The sequence below is a fragment of the Apteryx rowi genome, unplaced genomic scaffold (genome assembly GCF_003343035.1).
Source record: "Apteryx rowi isolate R43461 unplaced genomic scaffold, aptRow1 scaffold_460, whole genome shotgun sequence".
Classification (NCBI taxonomy): Eukaryota; Metazoa; Chordata; class Aves; order Apterygiformes; family Apterygidae; genus Apteryx; species Apteryx rowi.
Genome location: NW_020450717.1, coordinates 103,490 through 130,156, shown reverse-complemented (window position 1 = coordinate 130,156; position 26,667 = coordinate 103,490). Strand labels below are relative to the sequence as shown.

Below are 26,667 nucleotides of genomic sequence, written 5' to 3'. Positions count from 1 at the left end.
GCACAATGCTTATAACATCAGTGTCTGTAACTTTTAATCACTTTGGTTTGCTTCTTGACTTTTATGTCAGTATAGGTTGTACAGTCTCTAGAACAGCCAGTTTGTGTGAAACATAAGCAGATGTTAGGCTGCTCTGTAACAATAACAGAGAGGACGTATGCAGATCTTAACTGGATGCAAAAAGAGATGGAGGAGTGTTTTCATGGTGAAAGGAGAAGAGGAAGCCAAACCTGTGCCAATTTACCACTCTGAATGGGTCAGAGAGCAGCTCTCCCATCTTTCTCCAACTTTTCGACAGCTCACTTCACTTCTGACATGTAGAGACCCTCCAAGGAGAGAGACCCTAGGAATCCTTGTCTCCCTTTTCAGAGATTTAAGGAGCATGAAGCACCCAAATCCTCTTGACTTTGGAGTGCCCCATACTTTGGGGAGCCCCTACAGCCCTCTTAACATTTAAGATTCGGTACTCCAGCTCTACTGGTGTGTTTCACCTGACTTGCTGTCCCCTTAACTACCCGGACAGTACACACGTGTAGTGGCAAGCACCAGGCTAAAAGAATGAATAATTAAGTTTATGCTCTCATCATAAATCTTACCCTTCCCACTAAGTCCTTCTTTGCTACCAGTCAATAATCTTTATGAAGAATCTGTTGGGAGTGAAATTGGTCAATAGGATCAAAGAATACCGCCCCAATGAAAAATGGTGAAGGCCAGCAGATATTAGTCCAAGAAGTTGAGGAAACAGTCCTAAATTTTCAAAGGTAGGTATCAGTCTACTTTGAGAGAGGAAGTTAGTAAACCCTGTTCCCAAAAGATACAGAGATCAATTTCTGTATCATAGGAACACACATACTGCCTTCCCCCACAACGGTTTTAGAAGAGGAAGATACATGTAGGAAAACTGCTTTTAATGAGAGCACTGCAAAAATCACATAACCATTAGTAACAGTGTATTTTCAAACACGCAGTTCAATCCAATTTTAGATGAAAGGTACTCAGTTGATGTAACCTTGCTTCCACAGAGTCTTGTTTTAATTGCTGATTGCAGAGGAAGCAGAATTTGGTCAGTGCTCAAGTCTTTTGAAGAACTTTTCTACAACAGTTTTTTTTTTTTTCCCAATAAAAGGTTCAATGGGGCACTTACTGAAACAAACAAAAAGCCAATATTTTAGTAATGTAAAAACTATCATTTACATACAACAAATAGATCAAAAGATGCTGTTTTGTAAACAAAATTCCCAGCCCACAGACATAATGGTATGCACAATAACATCGTGATCTGCCAAGAGTTCCAGTATAAGACACAAAAATTCAAAAGAACAAAGTGTAAGTTTATTGGACGCCAACATTTCTTAGTCAAGATCTAAGTAAAGAAAACACACAGTAGAAAAAGTTGTACAAAGCAGCAATGGATTTACATTACATTAAAGAAAAAGTTATCCTAAGCTATTAATTCTCAGTCCTAAAAAAAGTAAAAACCTATTCTTAATTAAAATTCAACACTGGTGTATTGAATTGATATACAATGACTACTAGGTATACAGGATTATAAAACCAGCTTCTTTTGTCTTACTTCTATAACTCTTTAAAATGACAAGTGATTTTGTATAACTAACTGGAAATTTCTATAGCAAATATATTGACATTTCCAGCTTCTAGAAACTTTAGGAAAGCATTCCCCTGTACCCGAGCACTGTAAGTGATCCCATTTTCCTGATTTTTAAAAAGGGACACTGTCAAGAATAAGCCTTAAAATTTATATTTGGTACGTGTTCTTTTTGTTTTTACATATATATTTTAATTAAACATGCTGCTGCAAAAGTGGGAAGCTAGAGACAATGCTTGTGTTTTTAAAAGGTAACATATCACCGAGAAACTGAAAAAAAGAATAGATCGAGTCCTTTATTCTGGAACAGTTAGAGGAAAAAGCAACATGACAAATAAGCTCAATCCACAGAATTCAAACAAATTTTTCAGACTTCCTTGCAACAATTGAGGATGCCCTTAATAAGGCATTTTTATGCCCAAGCAGCTCAAGTGTTATGAGTCAATTCATGTTTTTAAGTTCTTTGATTTTTATTAGTAGCAAGTATTATTAATACAGATAAGTACATTTACAGTATACAACTTTTCTCTTGATAGTGTCCCTTTATGTACAACAGTTATAGTACAGTTTTTCACAAGTCATTTTAAATAAACAAGAATCAATGACATTAAAAAATACTATCAGGCTGTGTTCAGAAAAAAAAGAAAAAGGATTTTAACACTGATTCATTAACAGCAACATAAAAAAAAAAAATCTAAGCTTGCTTTGATTTTCATCTAAATCTTCTGATAGGAAAATGTAAACAATTTTATTGAACAGTATAGGCACATGCCAGATTACAGGCTCATGCCAGATATTTGCACCGTCACTGTCAGTGCCAAGAAGTTAGGCATAGTCTGTCCTTATCGCATGTGAGAAACTTCCACTTTTATCACTGGAAGCTTGGAATAAAAACAGGGTACACGTAGCTTCAGACCAAACCTGCATGCCCTGCTTGGGGGTGGGAGGGAGGGGGTAACAAACAAACAAAAAACAACCAAAATGTCTACTGGCTGTCACTAAAAGGCTTGCCTAAATAGGAAATGCAGGAACAGGTCTCTTACAGTTGTGTGTTTTGGTTCACTGGATAAGGCCGTATTTCCATTCTGAAATACACAAGACAAACTCTAGTGTCACCCACTGCTTCAGCAGATTACCTGCTCAATTTACTGTCAGGGTGTTTTACCCCCCCGTACAAATTTAAAAAACAAAAAACCCCCCCCAAGAAGTACAGACAGTATTACTACTGGTTCATGTCCTTTGTTTTTGTAAAACTGCAGAATTACACACTAGCTGTATATGCAGTTTTTATATAGAGAAAGATTCATTTTAACTTTTGGTTCTACAACTTAAAAAAAAAATCCATATGTATTTTCCTGCTATTGCTCACTTCCAATGGTTGATCATGGTCCCAATTCAGCAAAGAACCTTTGGAAAAAAAAAAAAAAAAAAAAAAAGGTATTAAGACTGTTCTCAATGGAACTTAAGCATACGCTTATGCACTTTGCCAACACAGTCCTTGAAGGGGGTTGGGGGGAACAAACAAACTCAAAAAACATTTCCTGGCTCAATCCTGCTGCTCTTAAATGCAATGGAAGTTTTCACTGTACTTCCACTGAAGCAGGATTGTTCTGAGATTTAACTGACAGATTATAAAACTAATCAAAAGACTTAAAGATTCTAATCTATATATTAAATCATCTGCACATTCCTGTCACAAGTTTTAAGAAATAAAATCTACCTTTTATACTTAAAAAAGATCTCTAACTTTGTGTCACTTTAGTACATAGTTGCAAAATTAAACAAAATATTATGAAGATGGGTTTTTGTATCTATAGATTTGCCTTTTATTCTGCCTATGGCCAAACTAGACACTCTTTAAAAAGACCTTTATTTATAAACAAGCAACTAACATTTTTCCCCATAATTTAACTTTTTAAACATATATTAAAGTTATATAAGTGGAAGCATATTTATTCCATATCCTCCAAAATAAACACTTCTATCAAGGGCTTTTTAAGATACTGTATAAAAGCTAATAGAAAACCAGAACTGCTATATAAACATCTCGTATTTAAACTTTAGAGATCCTGAATTCCTTTTCTGGACAACAGGAACTGAATTTAGAAAACACAGAACACGCTCAAAGTTAAAAACAATACTTAAAAGCAAATCTAAATAAAAACTTAGGAGGAGGCTATTTAGACCAAAAATATTTTATGGATTTTATAATACATCTTATACTAAGAAAAAGGTCAAAGTTTCTTCAAAGATGTTGCACAAGCTTTTGATTTTAAATGCATGGTATTTATCATCATATTATATAGTAGAATCCCAGTCGGAAGTTAGATGATCATATGATAGCTGAAGTAGTTGCTATTTTCTTTTAGAAGGCATACTGATTTTTAAAAGGCTAGATATAAACTTTTAAATTCCTATTGTATATAGGAATCACTGGTGAAAACTTAGGCACCATTTTACAAAAACATGTTTTCACATTTTGTATGCCCAGATTTATTTTCTTAAATATGTTTAAAGGATATTTAGCATGGCTTGTGTCTTTCTGATTTTGTTAAACCAGGTTGAGTGCAATGATCGTTTTATGTTGAAATTATTTCTTGTCAGTAGGAAATTTAGTCTTATGAGGTGGAATAAAAAAGTCAACATCTAGAAATGTCACTTTTAAACAGGTACATAGGAATCTTGTTTTAACTGCAGTTTCACTTACAGAGTTTAACTGATATTCTAACAATTAGCATAATTATATTCAGACATAATTTGCCTGGAATAGGACAAAACACATTACTATTAGAAAGTGTTTAGTAACAGTTTTAGATTTTCATCAACAATGAAACAGAAAAGACTTGAAACTAACATAGCAATTTTCTGGTAGCCAAAAAAAGTCTGGGGTCCATACTGAGCCATTTCTTTTAAATTTAACTTCCAGGGGAAAAGAAAAAAAAAACTGCTTAGAAAGAAAATGGTTGGGCTTTGACTGAGAAAAGCTACCCTTGTGCATGGCTAACTAAGGATGGCCTTTCTCAGATTCTTAAGAGTTAAGCTTGTGCTTAATTTTGCTAAATCTTTGTATGAGTTTGCATTTCTTTTTACTTCTGTGGGAGTTTTGGATGGTGAAGGACTGCATGATTAGAGCCACACAGAATTAAAGCCTCACTCTTGCTCTCACTGCCATCAGTGGCCCAGCTCCTGTCGCTTTCCATGAACACAGGCTGGGCTCTGACCAGGTGGTGTGGAATGCAATCCTCTCCCTCTCCCTCCCCCAGCCAAAGCTGGTCAGCATCATAAATACTGTTTGCATCACCTACATTCTTGCTGTTCATTCTTATCCATCACCACTCCATTAAGGTTAAATGCCAGCAGAAGAATGCTTCACTGTTAGTTTACCACCTACTTCTGGGGAAATATTTCTTTTGCTTACAGAATAACTTTGGACCCTTACCATAGCTTCTGGTAATTATCGATGATCCTAGTCACATTAAATGCTCCAGTTGTGATTTGAGGTAAAATAACAGAGCCACGCAAAATATCTGCAGCCCATTATTACCACGATTTTTAACAAATTAGAAAATTGCAACACAGTATCACAAATGATAGAAAGCAGCAGAAAAATATTCTATGCATCATATTCATAAAATGCAGTGATTGTAGTGTGGTGTTTTTTCCTCTGCTTTGAGCTGGATATGTATGCTTAATACAAATTTCAAATACATACTTCTTCATTTATACAGGTGTCTATATAAATATTTACATTTTTAATTTTTGTTAAAACATATCTTTGTACTCATGGCCAAGCTTATTACTGTGTGTAGGAACACAACTTATATCTTCTATCCCTTAACAAGCTCTCATTTTTCAATTTAATAGTTATACATTCCTTTGTAGTTAGAATTACAAACAGTTGTACAAATAGCAGAAAAAAATTATGAAATTTGTCTGACATCCATTCAATCTTAGTTCATATTTATAAAGAGTACCATTTGAATTATGATGGCTGTTTATACAATGACAGTAGCTACCGAAATATCTATAGTAAATTAGTCTTTGGGACATTATATAAAGCAATGTACCCTCCCTCCCCCAATTTTTTCTTAGAAACTTATAATTAAATGGCTGAAAGCAGGCTTGCTGCTACTTTTTATATAAAATCTTAGTAATAATATTGCTGACCTTAGATTCTGTTTTAGTTTGAACAAGTTCCATATAACAACAAAAAATTCCACGTTCCCTTAAAATATTAAACATTCATATCCAATAACATCAGGATTACTCAAACTTGAGGTTTATTTGTTATTGCTAAAGATTTCCAAGACCTAAGTTAATACAGCAAGATACTCCATCCACTTCTTCCCTAACTTCAAGTGCTCGACAACTATTTATATGGAGCTTGTGTGGTCTTAAAAAAAAAAAAAAAAAAAAATTAAGTTGGTTACAGTATTTCACTACTATAAACTCACAGTTAGAATCCAAATTGTTGTTGCTCTTTTGTTTAATATATAGTTTTATATATAATACACACACGCACACACCAGCATCACAGGATGAAGATCCATGCATACAATCCAGATGTGATCTTATTTCAGTGTTAACAAAATTAAAATTATTCTGTTACTATTAGATCCCAGACCACAGTATTTTAAGTTACTCAGGCTTCTATCTACTAACAAAGTTAGTCACCTTAATCTTCAAATCCAAGCAGCATCACAAATTCCTATTTTTTCATTGTTGTTGTTTTGATCCTCTTAGATTTCTAGTTTATATGGCATACATCTGAGATCCTGAAAATAGCCTCCACTGAACCAGCTTTTTAGCCTGTTAAAGCTATCTAATTGTGTGTCTGTTCATGGCTCCAAAGACTAAATGCTGTCTTGAAAGTCCTGTGACAGAGTTTACACATGTACTGTCTTTTGAATGTGATTGCTGAGAGTGGTGGAGCGTGATAAAAGAGCGTATCCGACTCCTGTGGGGCAAACAATTTTTCAGTAGTAGTGGAGCTTTCAGACAAGCCTGTTGGACTATCAGGCTCCAAGGGCTGGATTTTGGGTAAAGGTGGGGGTGGAGGCAAAGGTGGTGGTGATGGGGAGTTAGCTGGTGGACACATCTCAGGTTCCTTATTTGTGGACTCCTCTGCAGCCTGTGACATGTGAGACTGGAAGTGACTCCACAGCCGGAAATTGGTTCGGAAGGCCTTGTTGCACACATGACAAATAAATGGCTTCACAGAGCACAAGAGCTCTTGGTGACGCTCCAGTTGTTTGTGTACAGTAAAAATTTTCCCACACTTTTCACAGGGCCACAAACCAGCATCTTTGTTCGAGACTACTTCTTTAGGTTCTCTACTGGCTTCTGTGACCTCGTCCTCTACATCATCTGCAGGTTCTTCTTTGATTTGAATTTTAAACTGCTTGGAAACACTTAAGTCCTCAGGTAGGCATGAGGAATCTTCAGAATCAAAATTGATTTGTTCTGATGAATCACTAAATACGCCATCTTCTTTTGCAGTAACAAAATTGTTTGTTTTATTGGTTTCTGACTGAGGAGGCAATCTTGATGAACTAGTTATTTCTCCATTGTGATCCAGTATAGGTAAAGAAAAGTTCTCTGTTGGAGCCATTGTGTTTTGATTGTGAACTTCAACTTGATGACGCCAAATACTAAAGGATGATTTAAAGGTGCGCATACACTCAAGACAAGTAAGCTTCTTATATTCACACTTGCTTTCATGCTCATGCTTCAGCTCTGGAGAAGAAAATCTAAGGCTGCAGTAAGGACAGACAGTAGCCTTTCTACAGAGTCGCTCATGATTTCCCTGTTCAATAAGTGAAGAGAGCTTAGCATTACAGAGACGGCACTGATAAACCTCTTTGTTTTCTACTGGACTTTCAATATGAACATGATCTTTCTGCTTAGGAACCTTATTTCCTCCAATTGGTTTTTCCCCTGGATGCATTTTTATGTGCTGTTTAAATTGAGACAGGAAACGATACGTTTTCCCACAGTAGGTGCAAATATAGGATCCTTTGGTTCTTGATCGCAAATTCCTTTTGATGACTTGTTGTGCTTGTGAAGCAGACTGTCCCTGAAAACTTTGCTTGCCACGTCTGAGTTTAACTATCAGAGCTTTTTTTATTTCTCTCTCTCTCACTATATCAATGAGTTTTCTTTGAAATTTTTCATCCAAAACAGCATGTGAACTGGAAGCTGGTGAGGGATTCTTCACAATTCCATGTTGCGTCTGGCAGTGTGTCCACACTTTGAAATTCGTGTGAAATCTCTTGTGGCATATATCACAAGCATAGGGCTTCTCTGGATTATGATACATGTTAACGTGACGATGAAGACCTGCTGTTGATCTAAAAATCTTAAGGCAGTGCTTGCACTTAAATTTTTTGTTTGGTCTTGCTTCTTCCATCTCACTGTATTCATCTTTACTGACATCAGAATCAGGAAAATCAGCATCAAGGTGTGTAGGGCTTGAGCCTTCCTCAAAGTTATCTTCTGACCCAGGAGAATCCTGCTCATTCACCTTCAGTTTTTTAAATGGTAGTCTTCTATCATCTTGAAATCTCCTTTTGGCTGGAAGTCTACTTGGTTCCCTATGATCATCCTCAGTTTTAAAAGCAAAGTCTTTATCTGTAGATGTTGAAGCATCTCCCACTGTAACTCTTATTATTTCAGAAGGATCTGAGAGTGGACTGCTAGGTTCAGTTTTTATTCGCACCTCTGTGAGAGGGGAAGCAACCTCCCTATCAGTTGACTGAGAGGCACTGAAGGACCTAAGGCGATGTGGGTGTATTACCTGTGGTTTCTCATCTAAGACCAACTTTTCTGATGCCTCTTTCAAGGACGCCTTTTGAGATACAACATTAAATGTCTTCCCCTGGGAATCATTAGTCCCTGGTGAGGAGGATGACGATACCTGTGAAGGTTTTAGGTCAACAGAAGGTGAATAAATAGGAACCTGACTGTCCATGGACAATGATCTTCGAAGGAGACTTTTTACAAGTGGCCCACTTCTGTCAATACTTTGGTTTTCTGGACCAGATCCACTTGATGGGATTACTAGTCCCAACTTTGAGTAGTATAGCAAGTTTCTGTCTTCTCCTTGACCATTTCCTTTTCCTGACTCTTGCAACAAAAATGTAGATTCTGATGAGCCACGCAAAGACAACACTGGTGGACGTGGTCTTTTTAATGACATCTCTGCAGCTTTTCCTCTTAAAAGCTGACCACTGCCTCCTGGTTCATCGCTTGCAACTTCCTTCTCTGCTAAAGGCTTTTGAGGCAATACTGTATTCCTTTTCACTAAACCACCTCTGCTCTGATCCTCCACAGTTCCAGAAGTTTCATGAAGCTTGGTATAGCTCACAGGGGTTTCTTTCAGCCATCTCTTTTCAGCGAGTGGTAAGTTGTGAAGTGATTCAGTTGGTTTTGTTACTTGTGGTCTACTGTTAGTTTTGACAGCAACAGAGGGTGAAGGTTTAGAAGTATGGCTTAAATCATGTTGTGTTGAATTTACACTTTTCCCTTGTGCTTCATTTCTGTTCTGACAGACAATGACACTTCTCTTCTGAGAGCTACTTTCATCTTCGTCCTGATACAGTATTTTCTTCATGGGGCAAGCTGGAAAAGGAGCTTGAGGACTCTTAGAAACAATGTTTGTAAGAAAGGATATTCCAAGACTGTAGCCCAGTTCTTGCACAGCTGCAAGATTGCCTTTCTCAATGAACAAGGATGAAGAGTAAATGTAGTTTAACACATTATCGAAAGCATCCGGTTCACAAAAGTCAAGTTGAAACACTGACTGAGACTCATTCTCCTTATTTGTGAACAGTGTCTGGAAGTATTCACTGCTGGCAGCCAGAACATTTTTATGAGCTCGAAATTTCTGATCTCCTACTATAAGAACAACATCACATAGCTGTCCCTTTAGACGTTCCTCGTTCAGTGCACTTAGAAGTGAAATGGCATGTGCTGGATTTATGTAATGCAAGAGCCCCTCCATGATTCTGACGTTTCTGAAAAAGCACAAAGAAGGTTTTAGGTTGTTTTATGTAAATCATTGTTAAATATAAAGTAAACACACCTAATCCCTCCATACTTGATAAACAGGCTAAACACCATCAACATTGTTGAAGAAAGCAGCTAAGCTTTGAGAAAAGGTATGGGAATTAAAACAATATTGTTAGCTCCAGCAGATGCACAGGCATGAAAAGCAGCAGCTTATGGTTCCATTTTCCAATATGCCTTAAATAGCTGATGTTACACCAAGGTTATTATATCTAACTAGTAAGGAGGTGGGGGCAGCTCTTCCTGTAATATATGCACACTTCTCCACATAAAGGAATATGGTGTAATCATTTCATAGTTGATCATCTTTTTCTCAGCATTAACTTTATGAAGATATATCTTGACAATTACATTGATAAAATCCTGAATCAGATATCCGAAGCTTAGTTATGCCAAGCCACTTTTGAGGCGAGGCAAACCTGACAGTCTCCTGCTGACTAAACAAATTAAAGAATTTTTCTTGTCATTTTTAATAGGATGATGGAAAGGATATTAATATTGGGGGAAGGAGAAGGAGTATGGATTATTGTCTCTAATCTAGATTAAGTCATCATGTTCGCTTATATTTAACGAGTGTTGTTAATATATACTTCTAGCTATGAAATGTGTKTCACTCCTTATAATTCCACTGACAGGATCTAGTTTCTTGGAAATTTCCCGATTTTAATCAAAGTATCCCAGAACTGTTTTGTTCTACCTTAAAAATAATCAGCGAACTGAACTCCCCCATCCTAGTCATTAGCAAAGAGCACTTTATGCCCACAACTCATGTACTTAAGGAACAGTTACTCCTGGATGCCTCCAAGAGTACAGTAAGCATAAATTAAACTGCAGTTCTGAAATCCCATGTCCCATATGCTTCGAAACACAGCCTACTCTGCACTGCAGGATGCCTCAATAACTCAACAGACTGCTATGATTAAATATTAAGAAAGGAGAAAGTCAGGTTTCAAGTTAGTTTAAATAAATAACTTCTGTTGTATAAATTGAAATTCATTTATCTGTGCACATGCACACACACTAGAAATCTGTAATACCCAATTTCATTGTCATGGATGCTTTTATAATTCTGGTTAAGTTAACTCAACACGACCCTCCTCTATGATGGTAGTAAAACAAATCAATGACTCTTGTTTGTTAAAAGCAATCCTCTTTTTACAGTTGATTTCAGAAACTTTTTTTTTTTTTTTTTAAGATATTTACACATGTAACAAAAGGTTTCATTATTTATCAACTTACAAGTAAATCTGGAAAGTTTAACAAAATAAAGTCATAACTCTGCAATTAATAAATTGCATGGGATGGGAAATATTACAGCTAATAGGTCTAAGTGATCAATGATCGAAGTCTAAGTTGGTGCTATTGAGAACATGACTTAAAGGGTGTTGCCCACAGTGTCTCAGTGCATTGCTCATTTCACAGGCCTGGGCTACCACTTCTAAATCCAAACACACTGAATGAGTTAATAGTGTCATGGCAATAGCAGTAGCAAACTGTTTCTTCACCAGAACTGTCTCTTAACTGGAGTGTTTCATAAAAACTAATTTACCCTTAACTCAAATCAAATAGTTGCAATGCATATTTCCTCACATCTCCATCCCAAAAGAGCAGAATATTCAAGCATCTATTAATTTTGAGACACCAGTTTGTCTGTCTGGGGAGCAGGCTACCCATCTCTTTTGTGGACCTACTGCAGGTGTGCGTGTGTGTGTGTGTTTAACTGACCCAATCTACTCTTGTGGACTAAACACCCATTAACACTTGGAGTGTATTAGAACATGTGTGCCAGGAATGTATCTTTTGTTTTAGCTTTTTCTGAAAGAAATTGAGTTTGCATACTCAAAAGAGTCATCTGTGATGCAAGTTACAGCTTGTTATATGCAGATGAGAGATCAGCAGAGCACTTATGAAGGAAATTTGAACTAAAAACATTATTGTAGAGACACCCACTAAAAGTTGCTGCAGAATCCATGCTTCAAGGACAGACTGGCTAAGGGGAATATTACTCAAGTATTTTGAAATATTTTCAAATTGTTCATTTTAATCTGCTTCACCCAGGCCATCTGAATTCTTTCTATTTTAAATGGGAAAGTATTCTGCATTGTTTTATTAAAACACATCTTCAGAGACTGGAAGAACTACTGTGGTTTCTGCTGTGCTCACTTTAATGGGGGGGGGGGGGGGGAACCTCCCCCCAACAAGCAAGGCTATTTGAAAGTTTCAGGTAGCCTAAGGTCCCGTCACAGAGATCTAGAGCCCCAAAACTTACAAGAAACACTAAGAGTAACATTTGAAGAACATCCACCAACATAGTTTGTAGTTTCTGCAGATTAGACCAGTTTCTTGTATAAAACACAAACTAAACGCTATGCAATTTGTGTGTCTATTTATCCACTGTAACACAGGAATGCTATTGGCAGAGACAGGAATAAAATATGTGCAACTAATGCAGAATCCAGTAACCATGTTGTGATATGTGCTAATTTGTTACATCAGCTCGGGAAGTGATTTTACGATGAAACTAGGCGCTAAGTACGGGCTATCAACTCGTGAAGTGATTTTACCATGAAACTAGGCGCTAAACACGGGCTATCACCACATGAACCCCACCCGAGATGATTGTACTGAGCCAGCAGAGCGATATTGCATTGTGAAATGTATGCGCGCGACCTGAAGGGCACCGCGCACAACGCAGAGGAAGACCCCAGCCTTCATCCCGACCCCCCCCCCCCCAGCAACAGCCGGTGCAACCGCAGAAGTTACAGGAAGTGCTACGTATATCTGGAACTAGAACCGCATATAAGGGGACTGTGAGCGGGGGATCGCGCGCGCCGTTGGTGGAGCAGGAGACTCCCCGGCCGCCCAGCGCTGTTTTGCTTACTTGTGACTTGCTCAATTATTCTATTAAATTGGATTTTGTGCAAACCAATTAGAGTGGTCGTGTTTGCCTAAAACAATGTCATCATCTTCCCACATTTGCCTTTCTTATACGCAGAACATGTTCACTTTATTACATTAAACAAGACAGACAAACATCCTACTAAAATCCTCCATTTCACTCTCAGAGCACAGTCTCTTCTGTGCACTGAAGGAGACAGCACTTTGGGGCAACAGAAATGTATCACTTGAACAGTAACAAAGGCTGCAACATACACAAATGGCAAGGGACCAAATTAATCCTGCAAAGGCAGCCTTAATCCTGGTGTTTCCTAATTTTCAAGTGCTTGACTTTATAGCCTAATAGCCTTTAAAACACAACAATTATAAATAAAACATGTTATGATGTGTTAAGAAATAAAACCTGAACAGGTCATGCAGAACCATTTTATACAGATCGCCAAAAAGGCTGAAACACATAGATGTAAAAACAAAGAGTTCCAGTATAAATGTACAATGTATTGAAGTTTCACTGTATGAACATTTTTCAGCAACAACAACAATTTAAGACATTCCTGCGACCTTTGGTTCATCTTCACACTTGCAGGTCACAACTCCCTCAGCTGTGCCAATACAAATATTTGCAGGCTTGTATTCCACAGATCAGACAATAAACAAAAAATAACACTTCTTTTCAAATGCTGGTCAATTCTCTTTAGAGCACAATCTCAAGAACAATTGCACTCACATAACTGAAGAGACAAACTGTGGCAAAAGAGCAGTTACAGGAAGATAAAATCACCAGTTTGTCAGTAAAGCTCATGCTTGGGTAACTACACTCAATCTCAGTACAAATGGTGTGCCTAGATATTGTGCAGACAACAGAACTATGCCAGGCTCTTCTAATACTAGATTTGATTCCAAGTGTTCGTGGAATCATACTTCCTCAGCTGAAGATTATTTTACCATTATCTACCCAAGCCTTTTCCTGTCAGTCTCCAGATCATTTGTTCTTATTCCCTCCACCCAGCTTTTCCACCTGGCTTCAGTACTGACTGGAAACAAAGCTGTTTCCTATTTTCTTCCACGATGTCTAGGTGACATCAAGAAAACCGGTAAGAGCATATCAAAAAATCTTCCCATTCTGTCCATGTGCTATAGCAGCTCCTGGTCATCAGGAGAAAGTTACAGCAAGATTCCAGGCCCAGGAAGGGCAAGAGCAGCAGGAGGTTTGCAGCCCTCCTTGGTACAAGCTTTTTTTTTTTTTTTTTTTTTTGAACAAGGATAGAAAGAGACACCTCTGCTATTCCAGAATGATGTCCTGCCAAAAGGAAATCTCTGCTCAAGAAAGCTCTTCACAAGGAAAGGGTGGAAAAGCTTACTCTTTGGCTCAGCTGTTTCTTTAGCAGCCACCTTCTTTTGAAGTAGCAGTTCCCCCTTCCTTTCCTCTGTCCCTTACTCTCATCTCCTGCTCCCAGTCCTGTGGTACCCTCCTCTTCCTTATACCAGCTATGCTGCTCATCTGACCTCTCAGTAAGCTGATACAACTCCCTAAAGTGAAAGGATTCTGCTCCCTCCTCCCTCCCTCTCCCCTCGCCAAAAGAACTCAACAACAACGCAGCTTTTTATATCTGTTTGCTATTTTATAGGTTAGGGGCTGAACCAGCTCACTGAGGTCAGATGAGCATCAGAATTGCTGCAAGAGGCAATGCAACTGCCTTTTGTCAGCAAGCTGTTTGATCAGTTTTGCCCATCTGAAACTTCAACTTCAGAAACAATGACGCCACCGATACTGAAACTTTAAAAACAGAAATAGGTAGTCATTTGAGTGAAAAATTTCAACGTAACTGCTTACGCTTGCAAATACATAAGCAACTAAAATGTTAATGTTACCTGTTGACTTCCATTATAAAGACATAGCTGTCAGCTAAAGCTATGTTAATAGCATGTTGGGGGTGGTGGTGGGAAAGACAATGTCCTGAAATACTTGATGAGATGCAATGTTGCAGCAAGGAGGTGCCAGGGCTGTGTGAAACTGCAGTTAGAACTAGAAAAATACAAGGAAGGAGGAAGAAAAAAGCACACAGAAGAGACAGGCAACAAGGAAGACTTGACAGGGAAAACATGCTTAAGAAGTGAATAATAATAATAATAAAAAAAAGTATAAGAAAGAAATACAGATTATGAAAGCCAGCCTGCAAATACATGCACCTTCCTGGGGCATCCCCAGGTAAATGCAAGAAAGTTGCACTTGGTAGTGAGTGCTTTGCAGAGGTTTTGACAACTCTGACTATTCACATGCTATTTCAGACACAAGAAAAAAAAAAAAAAGTCCAAGTACCCAGCAGAGCCTAGATGCAAAAGAAGTTTGCTCTGCTTAAATTTCTGGACAAGTATCCTGTACTAGATTTTACTATCTGAGCTTGACCACAATTTATCAAATGTTTTTTCTCCCATCAATGGGCAGTACAACATGAATAGTCTAATACAGCCCATAGGTATTTATATATACACGTATACGTATATACACATACACAGAAGTAACTAAAAGCCAAGCTTTGAACCTGCAGAACAAGATTGTTCACAGTTCTATAACCTTTTCCCAATCAAATACTGGAATGATCTGGTATGACTCCTTGCTGCAAGTTTGGGGATTTTGTCTTCTTCACGGATCTAATAAAATGTGATTTCAACTTCTATTGCTACATTTTCCACAGTAGGCAAAACTGAACTTTCTCCAGGAAGATAAATGTTTCATATTTCCAGTAGATCAGCAGCAAGGAGAGACTTTTTAGAATGAAGCAGCAGGCTGGCATCAAGAACAGGTAAGCAGAATATTTGTTAATGCGTGAAATTAATATATCAATTTCCAACTGTTTATCCTCTGTACATATAGAAACAGGAATTTAAGGAGAGGAAAAGAATAAGTTGTATAATGTTGTGTAGTGTCTTTATTTTGTCCTCCACTGTACACAAATCATTAACCATCATCCTGACACAGACTAGAAATTCTATTATAAGTTAGAGTCTACTTTTCACATTCAGATCATACACGTAGTTTTGCCAATTGACACTCTAAATAGCTTCTCCTGACGTGCAGCAAACCACAAAATATCACAGTAACACCACAAAACTCCACTTGTCCTTTGCATTCTTATTTACAAAGTAGTAGTAGTTAAGGGTGCAATTTCATCTTACTCTTAGCCCAACCTAATTGGGGATTGCTACTGCAAGGAATAGTCTATGCTTCCTCCCCCACTAAGGAAGGAGCAGCTTGCTGTCAGATCAGTAAGCTGATCCAGCTCATCATGGCATTGCACAACTGCTGGATGTAAGGGAGAGGGCAGGAACGTGCACTGGTGGTGAACCGAAGGGAGCAGATATCCCTATTGCTGCAGCCTGCAATTAGCTTGGGAATAACAAACTGTATCTGTAAGGTTGAGAAGAGCCCAGATAAAATACTTTCCACTCCAACAAATCTGTTCCTTTGAAATGCCTGAACACTGTTATTACGACCCAGTATTTCCTCTGAAATTCATGAAGCCATGAAAAACACTACACAAGACAAAATACTTTTAGGAGATACTCAATATTTGAGTGTCTGAATTAGACAGTGATATTTATATCCAAGGAGACAAAGGCTAGGTCTTTGTATGATATATAATCAGTGATTCTCCATAGACAAGTTTCAGTGAGAACTTTTTTTTACCAGAGCATTGCTTATTAAAGTCTTCCGGGCCAAACAGATGAAGCAAGTCTGTTTCAAGGTTACTCCCCTTAGTGCTCTTTTGTATCTTTCACTTGGTAGGTCAGTTACCCTCACCCCATTTTACCTTTTATTGCTGAGGAAGTAAAACATTATCACATACTTTCAGCTCATTGTCCCAAAGAAGCTCTCTCCATTCTTCTGAACTTCCACATTTCTCCTACATTCTCTAATACACGCTTGAATCAAGAGGCTAACTATAAATTTAGTGGTTTGACTCTCGTTATAAAGGTGTACATTACCTACAGTATGAAGATGTGAATTTCTGGCAATAAGGGAAAAACTCAGTACTACTACATCCTGATGCTTTAATATGCTATTTCTTAAGGTAGGCTAGAACATTGCAAGTCACAGCTGAGACTTTCTTCAGTTCATTCTTTTAAAAGGTAATTAAAGGAAAACTAAGACAGTTTAAGTATCATTTCCAGTTATTTGTCTATGAGTTTTTCCTGATTCTTTTTGAAAGAATTCATAAAGATTAAAATACATTTTGATAAAGTATTTGTCCTGGCCTCAATACCTTGACTGAAAGGTGTATGACTCATCATCCAAACTGTTGTAAATAAAAATCAAAAGAGACTAAACAATCTCTTCCTTTCCCGCAGGAGTTCTTCAGTTCTCATGCTCTTGAGCTCTGTAGCATTGTCATTAAAAACTGTAGCTGGAAAAAAAATGAAAGACTCCAGGGCAGAATGCATGATTTAAACACTTACAAAAAGCTCATCCCCAGAAATACTTCATGCAATTTTTGGTAAAAGATTCATGGAATCAAAAATTTGAAGCAGAGAAACACCAAACATTCACACTTCTCCTTCTACAGGTTGAATACCTTACTTTCTTAGTATCACTGAGAAATACTTACCAAACTATTCAGTCAACTGCTTTACTATATATATAAGCTACTCCGCTTAACTGGTCCAATTCGCAATAGAATTGTGTTCACATACTGCTTTTAATTTTGTTGGTATAGACAAACTGACAAACCCTAATTATGGGCATATTTTTATTAATATAAAGGTATCTTTTACAGGCATAATACATTTTGGATGGGAAGAGAAATTGTTTATGCCTGTATCAGATACTTTTCTATCAACAGAATTGTGTTTATAATAAGGTTTATATAGGAAAAAAAAAAAGAAAAAGGGATGGGGGAAAAGAGTCATGCTCTAAATCGGAAACATGCAAAACTGGTACAAAAGCTGAAATGTGGGCTAACCCTAAGAAACTGCCAAGTGAGAAACATGATTCAGGGAAAGTAGATATCTTCCACCCACTGAATGGATCCAAAGAAAACTCCTATTCAGCCATCATTAACTATGGGCAAGATACTGGCAAATGATAGAGGATACTGTAAAGAGGGGAAGACAACAGCAATTTCACGTAAGTCCAGTAAGAGAACATCAGGGTCATAAAGAGCACATGGAAGATCTTCAGCTTACACAAAGTCGACATGCATGTGGAGATGGGCAATGCCTCACAAACCTTTAAATAAACATCCTTTTCCATTTTTATTAAAGAAAAAAGCACTATATATGTTCCTTTATGCCTCTAAAGAAGTTATGACAAAGAAGCTGGTCCTATTGTTACTAAATTTCCAGGGAATTTGACCACTGACCTCAACAGCTGAAGGACTGTGCCCAAAGCTAGATCCTGGCACAAAATAAACTCATTCCATTTGGTTGTGACTGGTGGATTTGGCTGTGGCAAATAGTGATTAGAAATGATATTTCCTATAGCTTTTCCTTCCGTGTTTCTTAATTTACTTAAAAAGGATTTCTTAAGACATATCTACTGGAGTGAGTTCACTATTTTTGAAAAATCCCTAAAGATACCCACAGATATATTCAGACCAAAATGTGAAATAGTTATGTCCAAAGCAGCTCTAATGCTTTTTAGGTGGTGGGTATCAGTCCCTTAGGGCTACTAGTATACTCCTGGTTCCAAAACATAGTGTGTCAGGTCTGTGCATGAAGCCACACAGTGCTGGAGGGAAATAAGAAAGCCAGAGGGTTTTAGTGAGCTGGGGGGGGGGGGGGGGGGGGCAGGAAGAGAGAGGCGGGGAAGCTCACTGAAAGAGCTGTCCCTGAGCTAGCCACAAGTTATCAAAGGGATTACTGAGACTAGGTCACAACCTAAGATTACTCACACTGTTAAATGCTAGTGTAAGATAACTCATGGATAAGGAGATTAATGCTCAGAGGAAACAAAGGAAAAATGTTTCTACCTTTCCTGAAGAATGCAATCTAATTGTATATGAATTACTAGGAAGGGAAACATTTCACAAAAAAAGTATTTTTGGCATTATTTGGCCAAAGGATTTTTCATGCCTTTTCATCATAGACTGCCTGGAAAAAGTTTTGCACATCACAGTTCTTGATGTTTCATTAAAGCACATGGCAGGGAAGGGGGAAATCCATCAAGACTAGGTGATTTTAAAACATTATTTCGCATGGATTGCAAGACTTCTGAACCGATGGTGGTGGGAGGCAAAATGAGTTTAGGAAGGTAGAAAAGTTGCTCAACGCTTTCTTTTCTTGTTCATAAAATATACCTGAACTAGGCTAGAGCAGCATGACAAAGAAAGTAGCCAATGAGCAAAGACCACAGATTATTTCTTATTCCACTGATGAATGAAAGAAAATGTAGTACAATTGCTGTCTTAAATATCATAATTAAAAAAAAGGGAAAAGATTATAGCACATAGACTAATTTTACATCTACAGCATAAATATTTGGGGAAAGCAATTCACTCCACTCAGAAAATATATTTTAAAGCAGGGCATATTGCAGCCTTTTCGCTTGCAACAAAGGAATTTGCTGTCTCTAAAGATTTTTTCCTTCTGAGGAGCTCAGATCATTAAAAGTAATATTATTCATTATGAAACAGATCACTCAAAGGTTGAGAGTTCCCTTCAATGAGAGCTGAGAACAGCTGCAACTGTAGTGTGCAACTCACAGCATAGCACCTCCCAGTGCATTGTATACCATATAGTGGTTACAGCCCAACTTCCTCTCCCCAGCTTCTCCTCCCTCTACCCTATAAGTCTATACCTGTTTATAAACCATAGTTATCACTATTTTGCAAATAAAGTAACTTTCAATTTTGAGAACTGTAAGTGAAATCTACTTGACTATTTAACAGTAACTGACTAGTAGCTACTGAAGTTCAAAAAATAGACAACTTCAATACAGGATGACAGCTCACAGCTTTCTGTAAAGTTCTTCTTCTAGACCTAAATGTTGGTGTACCTCTACTTGAGGGCAACAAACTTAAAGGAAAGCAGTCACCCATTACTGTGAAGATGATCAAAGTATCACCTATTTTTCACACCAAGTATCAGTATTGCCCCTAGCATCAAACAAATAAAAAAAGCTGAACTCTCAAAACCCATTCTCTTATGGGTTAAGCTTTTAGTGATATACAGGATTCTCAACTTGAGAAGTGTTTTGAATCTGAATTAACTAGTAGAATGTCACCCTACCTCACGGAACCTACGCAGCAGGAAACAGCAAGCACAAATGCTCACATTTATGATACTTATGCACAAATAAGTGTACAGTACACAGAGGACTTTTGGAATTTCTTACAAGCTATTGCCTTTTTTTACATTAAATTAGATTGCTAATACATAGTAAAGGAGAAGATACCGTAAGTGTTAACCCAAGTCACTAAGACTTCAATTCTAATTTGGATCTCAGGACGATGTTGAAATGAGCAAAAGCATCACTGAGAACACAGGAAACACATGGTCACCCACTCTCAGTTCTGATCCCTGGGAGCAATCTTGGTTCCAGCAGGCTCAGGGGAGCTCACAGCTGGAGAAACAGCTGAAAAATCCTGTTCTGGCAGACACTGTTGTAGCTCCAGAGGTTGCAGTCTGTGAAATCTCCCTGCAAACCCCTACTGAGAACATGTAAATGGTGATTCTTCGAATGCTCATAATTTGGCCAGATTGCATAGATCTTCTATAGCTAGAATAAACCAGATTGTCTCATCAGACTATAACTCTATAGCATGAGGGTAATAAAACTTCTCAGAGAAAAGGATGCCAGATCCCCCTTCACCCAAGACATAGCCACGAAATTTGTTTTTGCAAACAAAGCTTATAAAAATAGCTGCTAAAGTTTGCTCAAAACATCCCCACAAAAACATCAGCATAAAGCTGATGGAAAATTTTAGTCAAAACAGTTAAAGTCTGTCCAAGTTTGAGCAAAGTCAGAACAGAACATTATAATTAGCAGTGTTTAGGCAATACAAATATAAAGCAATGCTAGCTTTACCTGTAACACAGCATTTACTACTTCTGATTTAATATGAAAAGCCTTGCTGTACAAAAATATATTCAAAATATATCTTTTCATGTTAACACTGCTGTAAGGATAAAAGTATTCGCTATATCTTAGCTATAAAATCTTAACTGTAGTTGCAAAAAGTTGCGAGAATGTAATTCATCGCAATCTTTCCTTACATCTATAGCCTACCTGGCTCTTACTTCTACTGTGACTACTACAAGAAATACTACTACAAGTGCCATTTAATTATTAAAAAGAGTTTATTCGGTACACAATGAAATCAAATACTGCACCGTATTCCACAGCTCATAAAAGTAACTCCTTTAGGTGAAGTTTTTCTTTAGGTTCAATACTTTACTAGACCCACATCCAATCTGAACATATAATGACAGTTTGCACTTCAAAATTAACAAACTTTAAAGTAAAATTACCTCCGATAGCTGTGATTGCTTAAAGTATCTTCCACAGCTTTTTCTGTAAGTTTGAACTAAATGCTTCTACACAGCACAGAGCATGGGACTTATTTTCACCAGAGCATGGGATGTATTTTTTTTCCCCTTACTCATGAATAATTCAGCCAAAGAGAGCTTGGACGAGTAAAACTATACTTCTTTTAATACCTGCATATACTTATACGTTGTAGGAACCTTGAAGGATTGCTTTCCACCCTTAAATCTGCAGGCTAGTGCAGCTCTCCCTTCAAGACACATCAGGGAGGATCTATGAGACACAGTCTCTCTGTCATGTTTTACAGGTCAGATCAGAGAGCGTTATCTGCGCTGGGGAAGAGTCGCGAGCCGCAGTCCCTGCGGCCCTACAGACACCCCGGCTCCCCCGCGGCCGTCGAAGGGGCGCGGGGCGGCGCGGCCTGCCGGCACAGGGCAGGTACGCTGCCACCTGCACGCGGCCGCCGCGCGGCCCTGCCCCTCCCCCTCCGCGTGGCGCAGGCGCGCGCCCTCCCCGCGATGCCGGCGCTCCCCCGCGGCTCCGCTGCGCTCCCCACGTCCAGCCTCTCCCGCCTCACCGCGCACGCTCGCGAACACGCCCCGCCCGGCAACACATGCGCTGTGAGGGAAAGCGAAGGCAGAGCTGCCCCCGCTCAAGTCGAAGCGCACGCGCAGTTCCTCGAATCTGGCAGAGGGAGGGCAGGGCACACGCGCAAGAGACAGCTGAGGCGCAGTGCGGGCACAGAGCATGCGCACAAGGGAGCTCGGCATGGTTATGTGGCGGGTGCGTGCCGGCGCAACGGGCACCAGCCGTCTCCTCAAAGCGAACGGAGCATGCGCGAAGCAGAGGGAGCCGAGTTTCGTAACCGGCGCAGGCGCACTGGCCTACTCGGGGACCGCAGCCCCGCTCGGTGGGGGAAAAAAAAATCCACCTCAGAGTTACGTCAGGAAAAGACGCCTTTGTACACGGGGAGACCCATACGGCGCGGGCAGCCCCCAAAACGGGCGCGAGACGCGGCCGTTACTCACCCTCTCCGCCGCCAGCCGCGCCCCCCCCTGCTGCCCCCCTCGGCGCCTCCTTTCACGATTCGCCCGCGCGCGCTGCTGCCACCGCCGTGATTCCATCCATCTTGAATTTGACGTCATCCCACACCAGGGATGAGGTCATCGAAGGGAACGCTCGTCACGTGCGCAGCGTTCCGATTGGCCGGCGCTCGCGCGGGGGGCGAGGCGCTCGCGCGGCGGGGAGGGTGGCGGCGAGAGACGGTTGCGGGGATCCCCCACCCGCCGCCCCTCCCCCGCAGGTAGCGCGGCCGCCGGCAGCTGCCCGCGGCGCGCAGGGCGGGCGGGCCGCGGCCGGCACCTCCTGGCGGGGAGTCCCGGCAAACCACCGAGTGCCCCGCCATGTCCCGAGCTGCCCTCCCCCGCCTGCGCTACCGCCAACGGCGGAGCGCGCGCGGAAGGGAAACTGAGGCAGGCGGCGAGAGGGCGCGCGGTCACGGCGGGGGGAAGGGCGTGGCGGGGCACGGGGGTCGTGAGGGGCCGTTTCCCGGGGCCGCTTCCCCCCGTGTCGCGGTGAGGGCTGGTGGCGCCCTGCGGAGCGGCAGCGGCGTTGGTGGGGTGCCGCTGCGGTTGCCCTCACATCCACCCTGCCCCGGCTTCCTGAGGACAGGGGTCTGCTGGGGCTCATCTGTACGGTCAGGATTCATTTGCAGTTCACGTAATTTAATAATACTTTTTTTTTTTTTTTAATGCTTGCTTTTCTAAAATGTGCGGCAGGGTCCAATGCAGTCTCCTAAAAAGCTCGTTTTCTAGTGATATGCACGTGGTGTCTTTGCAGCCTAGTCCAGAGTCATTTGGTATTAGCAGGGAGACACACACGGGCATTGGTGCGTTTTGGATCAGTCAGACCCTTTAAAACTGTTTAACTCGTTCATCTTGATACAACTTGAAAAATTATAGTCGACTTTATCGTTGCTTTAGGCTTTCTTCTCATTAAAATGAGCCAGTGTGAATTAAACACCTGAATAGGGTTTTATATGCCAAAATAGAATTATTAAAATTTGAGGAGTTTCTTAAATATGCATTAGAATGAGGAAAAATCTGTTCTTGTTGAAGGCTAATCTGGCTCTTTATATTAAAGACAGCTCAAATTCTAGAGAGTAACATCTAATCCATGTACAGGTTTTTGAATAATATGYTTTTAGATATTCTGTATAAGCCACAAATATTCCGAAATAGTTACTAGAATCCTTATAATGTGTTTCAGTGCTGTGTTTAAATCCTTTTCCCAAGGAATCAGGGCAAATAGTCCAAACTGCGTTAAAGAAAACTGGCAATGCACCTCACTGGGTCCAGCTACTCACTCCCCTCTCTAGATCTGCTTTTTGCCATTGCTAGCTCCTTTGGTGGTTTCACAAACTTTTTAAGCTGTCTGTAAAAGGAACATTTTTTTCATTCACACACTTGTGCCACTGCCTCTTCTCCCCTGGCATTAATGTGTCCAGGTGACGAGCCAGAACAAAACCCAAACAACTGCTTGGCTTAATCTGCAATACTTAACTGATCTGACTTGTTGCATGAGTATGCAGACAAGTGCACTGGCACAACAGTGGGCCTAGTGTTGTAATGTGAAAAGACAATGAGGAAAACAGTTCGTCTCTTAGTATAAACCAGTTTATGCACTGAAATCAGCAGTGCTACCAGAAAAGCTTTTGTGAAACTAACCTGAGCTCATGAATCTAGCAAGGCCCAGCTAACTTTTTCACAGATGCTCAGTTATTTGTCATCCAAACAGAAGCAAATTGGTCTTGCATAACTATTTTCTCATCCACCACTCTCCAAAAGGGCCTGTATCACAGACAGAGAACCTCCACGCTAGTACTATCCTGCTGAAAAAGTTATGTTCTTTAAGGTCTGCTCACAAACATACATGCACAGAAAAATATGTTATTATGCTGTTATTTATTATCAGTATTTCTGGATCTGTCAAATTCCCAGTGATATTGCAGCTATTAGAACAGAGCCCACAATGTGACTTGTGTAATATTGGTACCAAACAGCAGTTATGCTGCYGATTTGAGAAAATTTTGAACAAAATTCTCAAAATATTTGTGGTTTCAAAGGACATAAGACAGATATGTCTTAGAGAAATGTGTCTAAGAAGCTGACTTTATTTAAAGTTGTATAGATGCTTTAATTCCCTGTAAATAAGATTTTTCTTGATGCTAATGAAATCTAGGCCAGGAATTAATGGTGTAGAATTATTTGGGTTTTAAATTGTAAGTAGGTTAATTTTCTCAAATATACTTATTCAGAATTATTTGAATATTTTCTCATTCTTTCAGAATAGCATGTTCATGAACAATTCTTTTAGATATTTCTAATTTTAAATGCTTCTGTGGAGCACTTAGATTGATATATTTTTCATCTACATATGTGAGGTTGCAGCTGTTATTACCCAATATGTATTTGTTGAGTATAAGGTTTGTTTTTCATCCAGAGTATCTGGTAGCTGTTCAGATTCACTTTTGATCGTTCTTGCCAGCAAGTTCAATCAATGGAATTTTGTCAAAAACTGAACCTGTGCAACAAATGAATGTAAAGCAAATTATTTAAAAAATGTGGATGATTGTACATGGCCTTTGGGGAAAAATTTACCTGTTTATGTGAAAACTGTAATATGCTTGCATTGGTTGTATGTGTAAGTATAAAAAAGTTACTCTTTTTTTGTGATGCAAATATTGTACTGTAGAGCAAAGTTGTGTACTCTGCATAGCTTGTTTTTTAATATAATACTTGTTTCATTTTCTGTACTAAAATATTTAAAATAAAGTCATATCCTGGAGCTAGGCCCTTTTTCCAGAGCAGTTGTTTCAACCCTTTTTGATTTATAGACCCCTAACAATTTTCCAGTGAAAGTTTCAACCCTGTGTGATTAATTTAGAACTTATTACAATAGGTTATTTTCTTTCACAGAGAAGTATCTCAGAAACCCTTAGGCAACCATAGATCAGCAGCTGAATAACAATTTTCTAGAGGAAAGCTTGTGCTGTGGAAAGAGAAGGGGAAAGGATAAAGAAAGAAGAATGCTCATTAGAAGGAATGTTATACAGCCTACTTTTGCGTGATTTTACTGAGGGAACCTTGGCAAGCTATAGATGCAAAAATGTTTTCATTTTGATAGATCTTCTTTTAGTCTTGTGTCTGTATAGAGAGATCCATTCTGTATTTTGATAGCCTTTAGGAGTATATACTGCTGCTGCGTCCCCTCCTTCCAGCCAGTATGGCTTTTCAAACACTAAGGTTGATACTGTAATAATAGAAATACAGTACCCCTAGGGTCGGAACATGACGTCCTTTAAGTTTTGCACCAAAAACTGTGGAATTATTATTGCCAAGGACATTGCATGGGGAAATATCTCTAAGAAGCTGCCTCCTCTCTCAGTTTGCCCTCAAAAACTTAGCGATGGAGCAAATGCTAATGGTACGGGCCATAGTATCAGTGTTACTCTGTCCCTCAGATCTTTGGTTCTATCCCAGAACCCTTGAGAAGTGAATTGCTATTGTTTGTGATCACTGAAAGCAGTTGAATGAACCAGTTTCTTTCACTGTTGAGTGCAGCAAATGTTTCTAGAAATACTAAAGGTCTAGCTTTCGTGATTCTAAATATTTTGTCAAAACGCAGGTATCTTATGACTTGCCACAATACAGAGAAATAATTTTCTACCAGTTTTTCATTGCTGACAGCTGTCTATGAAAAAGGAAGCCTGTTTTTTGCTTCTTTAATATGTTCATATGAAACCTCATAATGACTGTTAGTAGGTAAATAGAAATCCTATTTTTTCTAACTAGAACCTATCACTTCTCTTGTCAGAAAAGGACTGACAGCTGTAGGTATTTGGTGAGAACGGGAACAGAAAATGACAAGCAGGCAGTAAGATATACAATCACAATATTACAAAAGACGCAGTGTTTCCATAATCAGTGTGAAGCAAAGTACACATACAAAACTCTTTCTTAAAGTTTAGGTTTCTTAACAGGATAATAACTATGATGTGGTATAATGTAAAACTTCTGTCTTCATTCCTGGTATTGCAGTTTCTGAGTGCCAAGTTCTGAGCTTTTTTAGATGTCACCCTCATTCTTCTGAGAATAGCAGAATCTAGTTAATATTTTCCACTCAGAATCCACATGCCTAACAGCTCGGACTATTTCAGATAAATGCTGCCAGACTAGTACAAACTATATAGTAATGTTACCATAGAAGACTGCTACATAGTAGTAAACTACTTAAAAAACTACTTTAAAAGGCGATAGTTCCATGGATCAGACAAGGATTCAAAGAAAAATACACTACAAATATTAAGGCATGCATTCTCTAAGCAGGAAGATGGTCATGTTACTACTATGACTGTTGTTTAAAAAATAGGTATCTTCATTCACATCTGGTAAGCCATTCATGGATTCTTTAAAAGATACATTGAAAAAAAGATGCAAGGTCTACTGAAATACAAAATTTGTTATGGTGCAGCAGATTGGCTGTGAATTCCTGTTATCAGTTTTCACAGCTCTGATCAGCTGGAGTTTGGTTTCTGAGGTCCTCGAAAAAT

General features: G+C 39.1%; 1 protein-coding gene across 2 annotated transcripts; it reads right to left on the bottom strand.

Annotated features, from left to right (window-relative positions):
- Positions 1–891: 891 nt before the first annotated feature.
- On the bottom strand, positions 892–22,172 carry ZBTB21 (zinc finger and BTB domain containing 21). Of its 2 annotated transcripts, none has more exons than XM_026077763.1 (2): positions 22,085–22,172; positions 892–9,621 (listed from the first exon to the last, which is right to left on the bottom strand). In XM_026077763.1, exon 2 carries the CDS (start codon positions 9,606–9,608, stop codon positions 6,429–6,431), a length of 3,180 nt encoding a protein of 1,059 aa, XP_025933548.1. In that variant the 5' UTR covers positions 9,609–9,621; positions 22,085–22,172; the 3' UTR covers positions 892–6,428. The 2 variants fall into 2 exon arrangements, with proteins under 2 accessions (XP_025933548.1, XP_025933550.1); XM_026077765.1 differs by lacking the exon at positions 22,085–22,172 and adding an exon at positions 16,837–16,956.
- Positions 22,173–26,667: the final 4,495 nt, after the last annotated feature.

Excerpts from the sequence above, each read along its gene's own strand:
- ZBTB21 (XM_026077763.1), bottom strand. The coding sequence starts at position 9,608 with ATGGAGGGGCTCTTGCATTACATAAATCCAGCACATGCCATTTCACTT.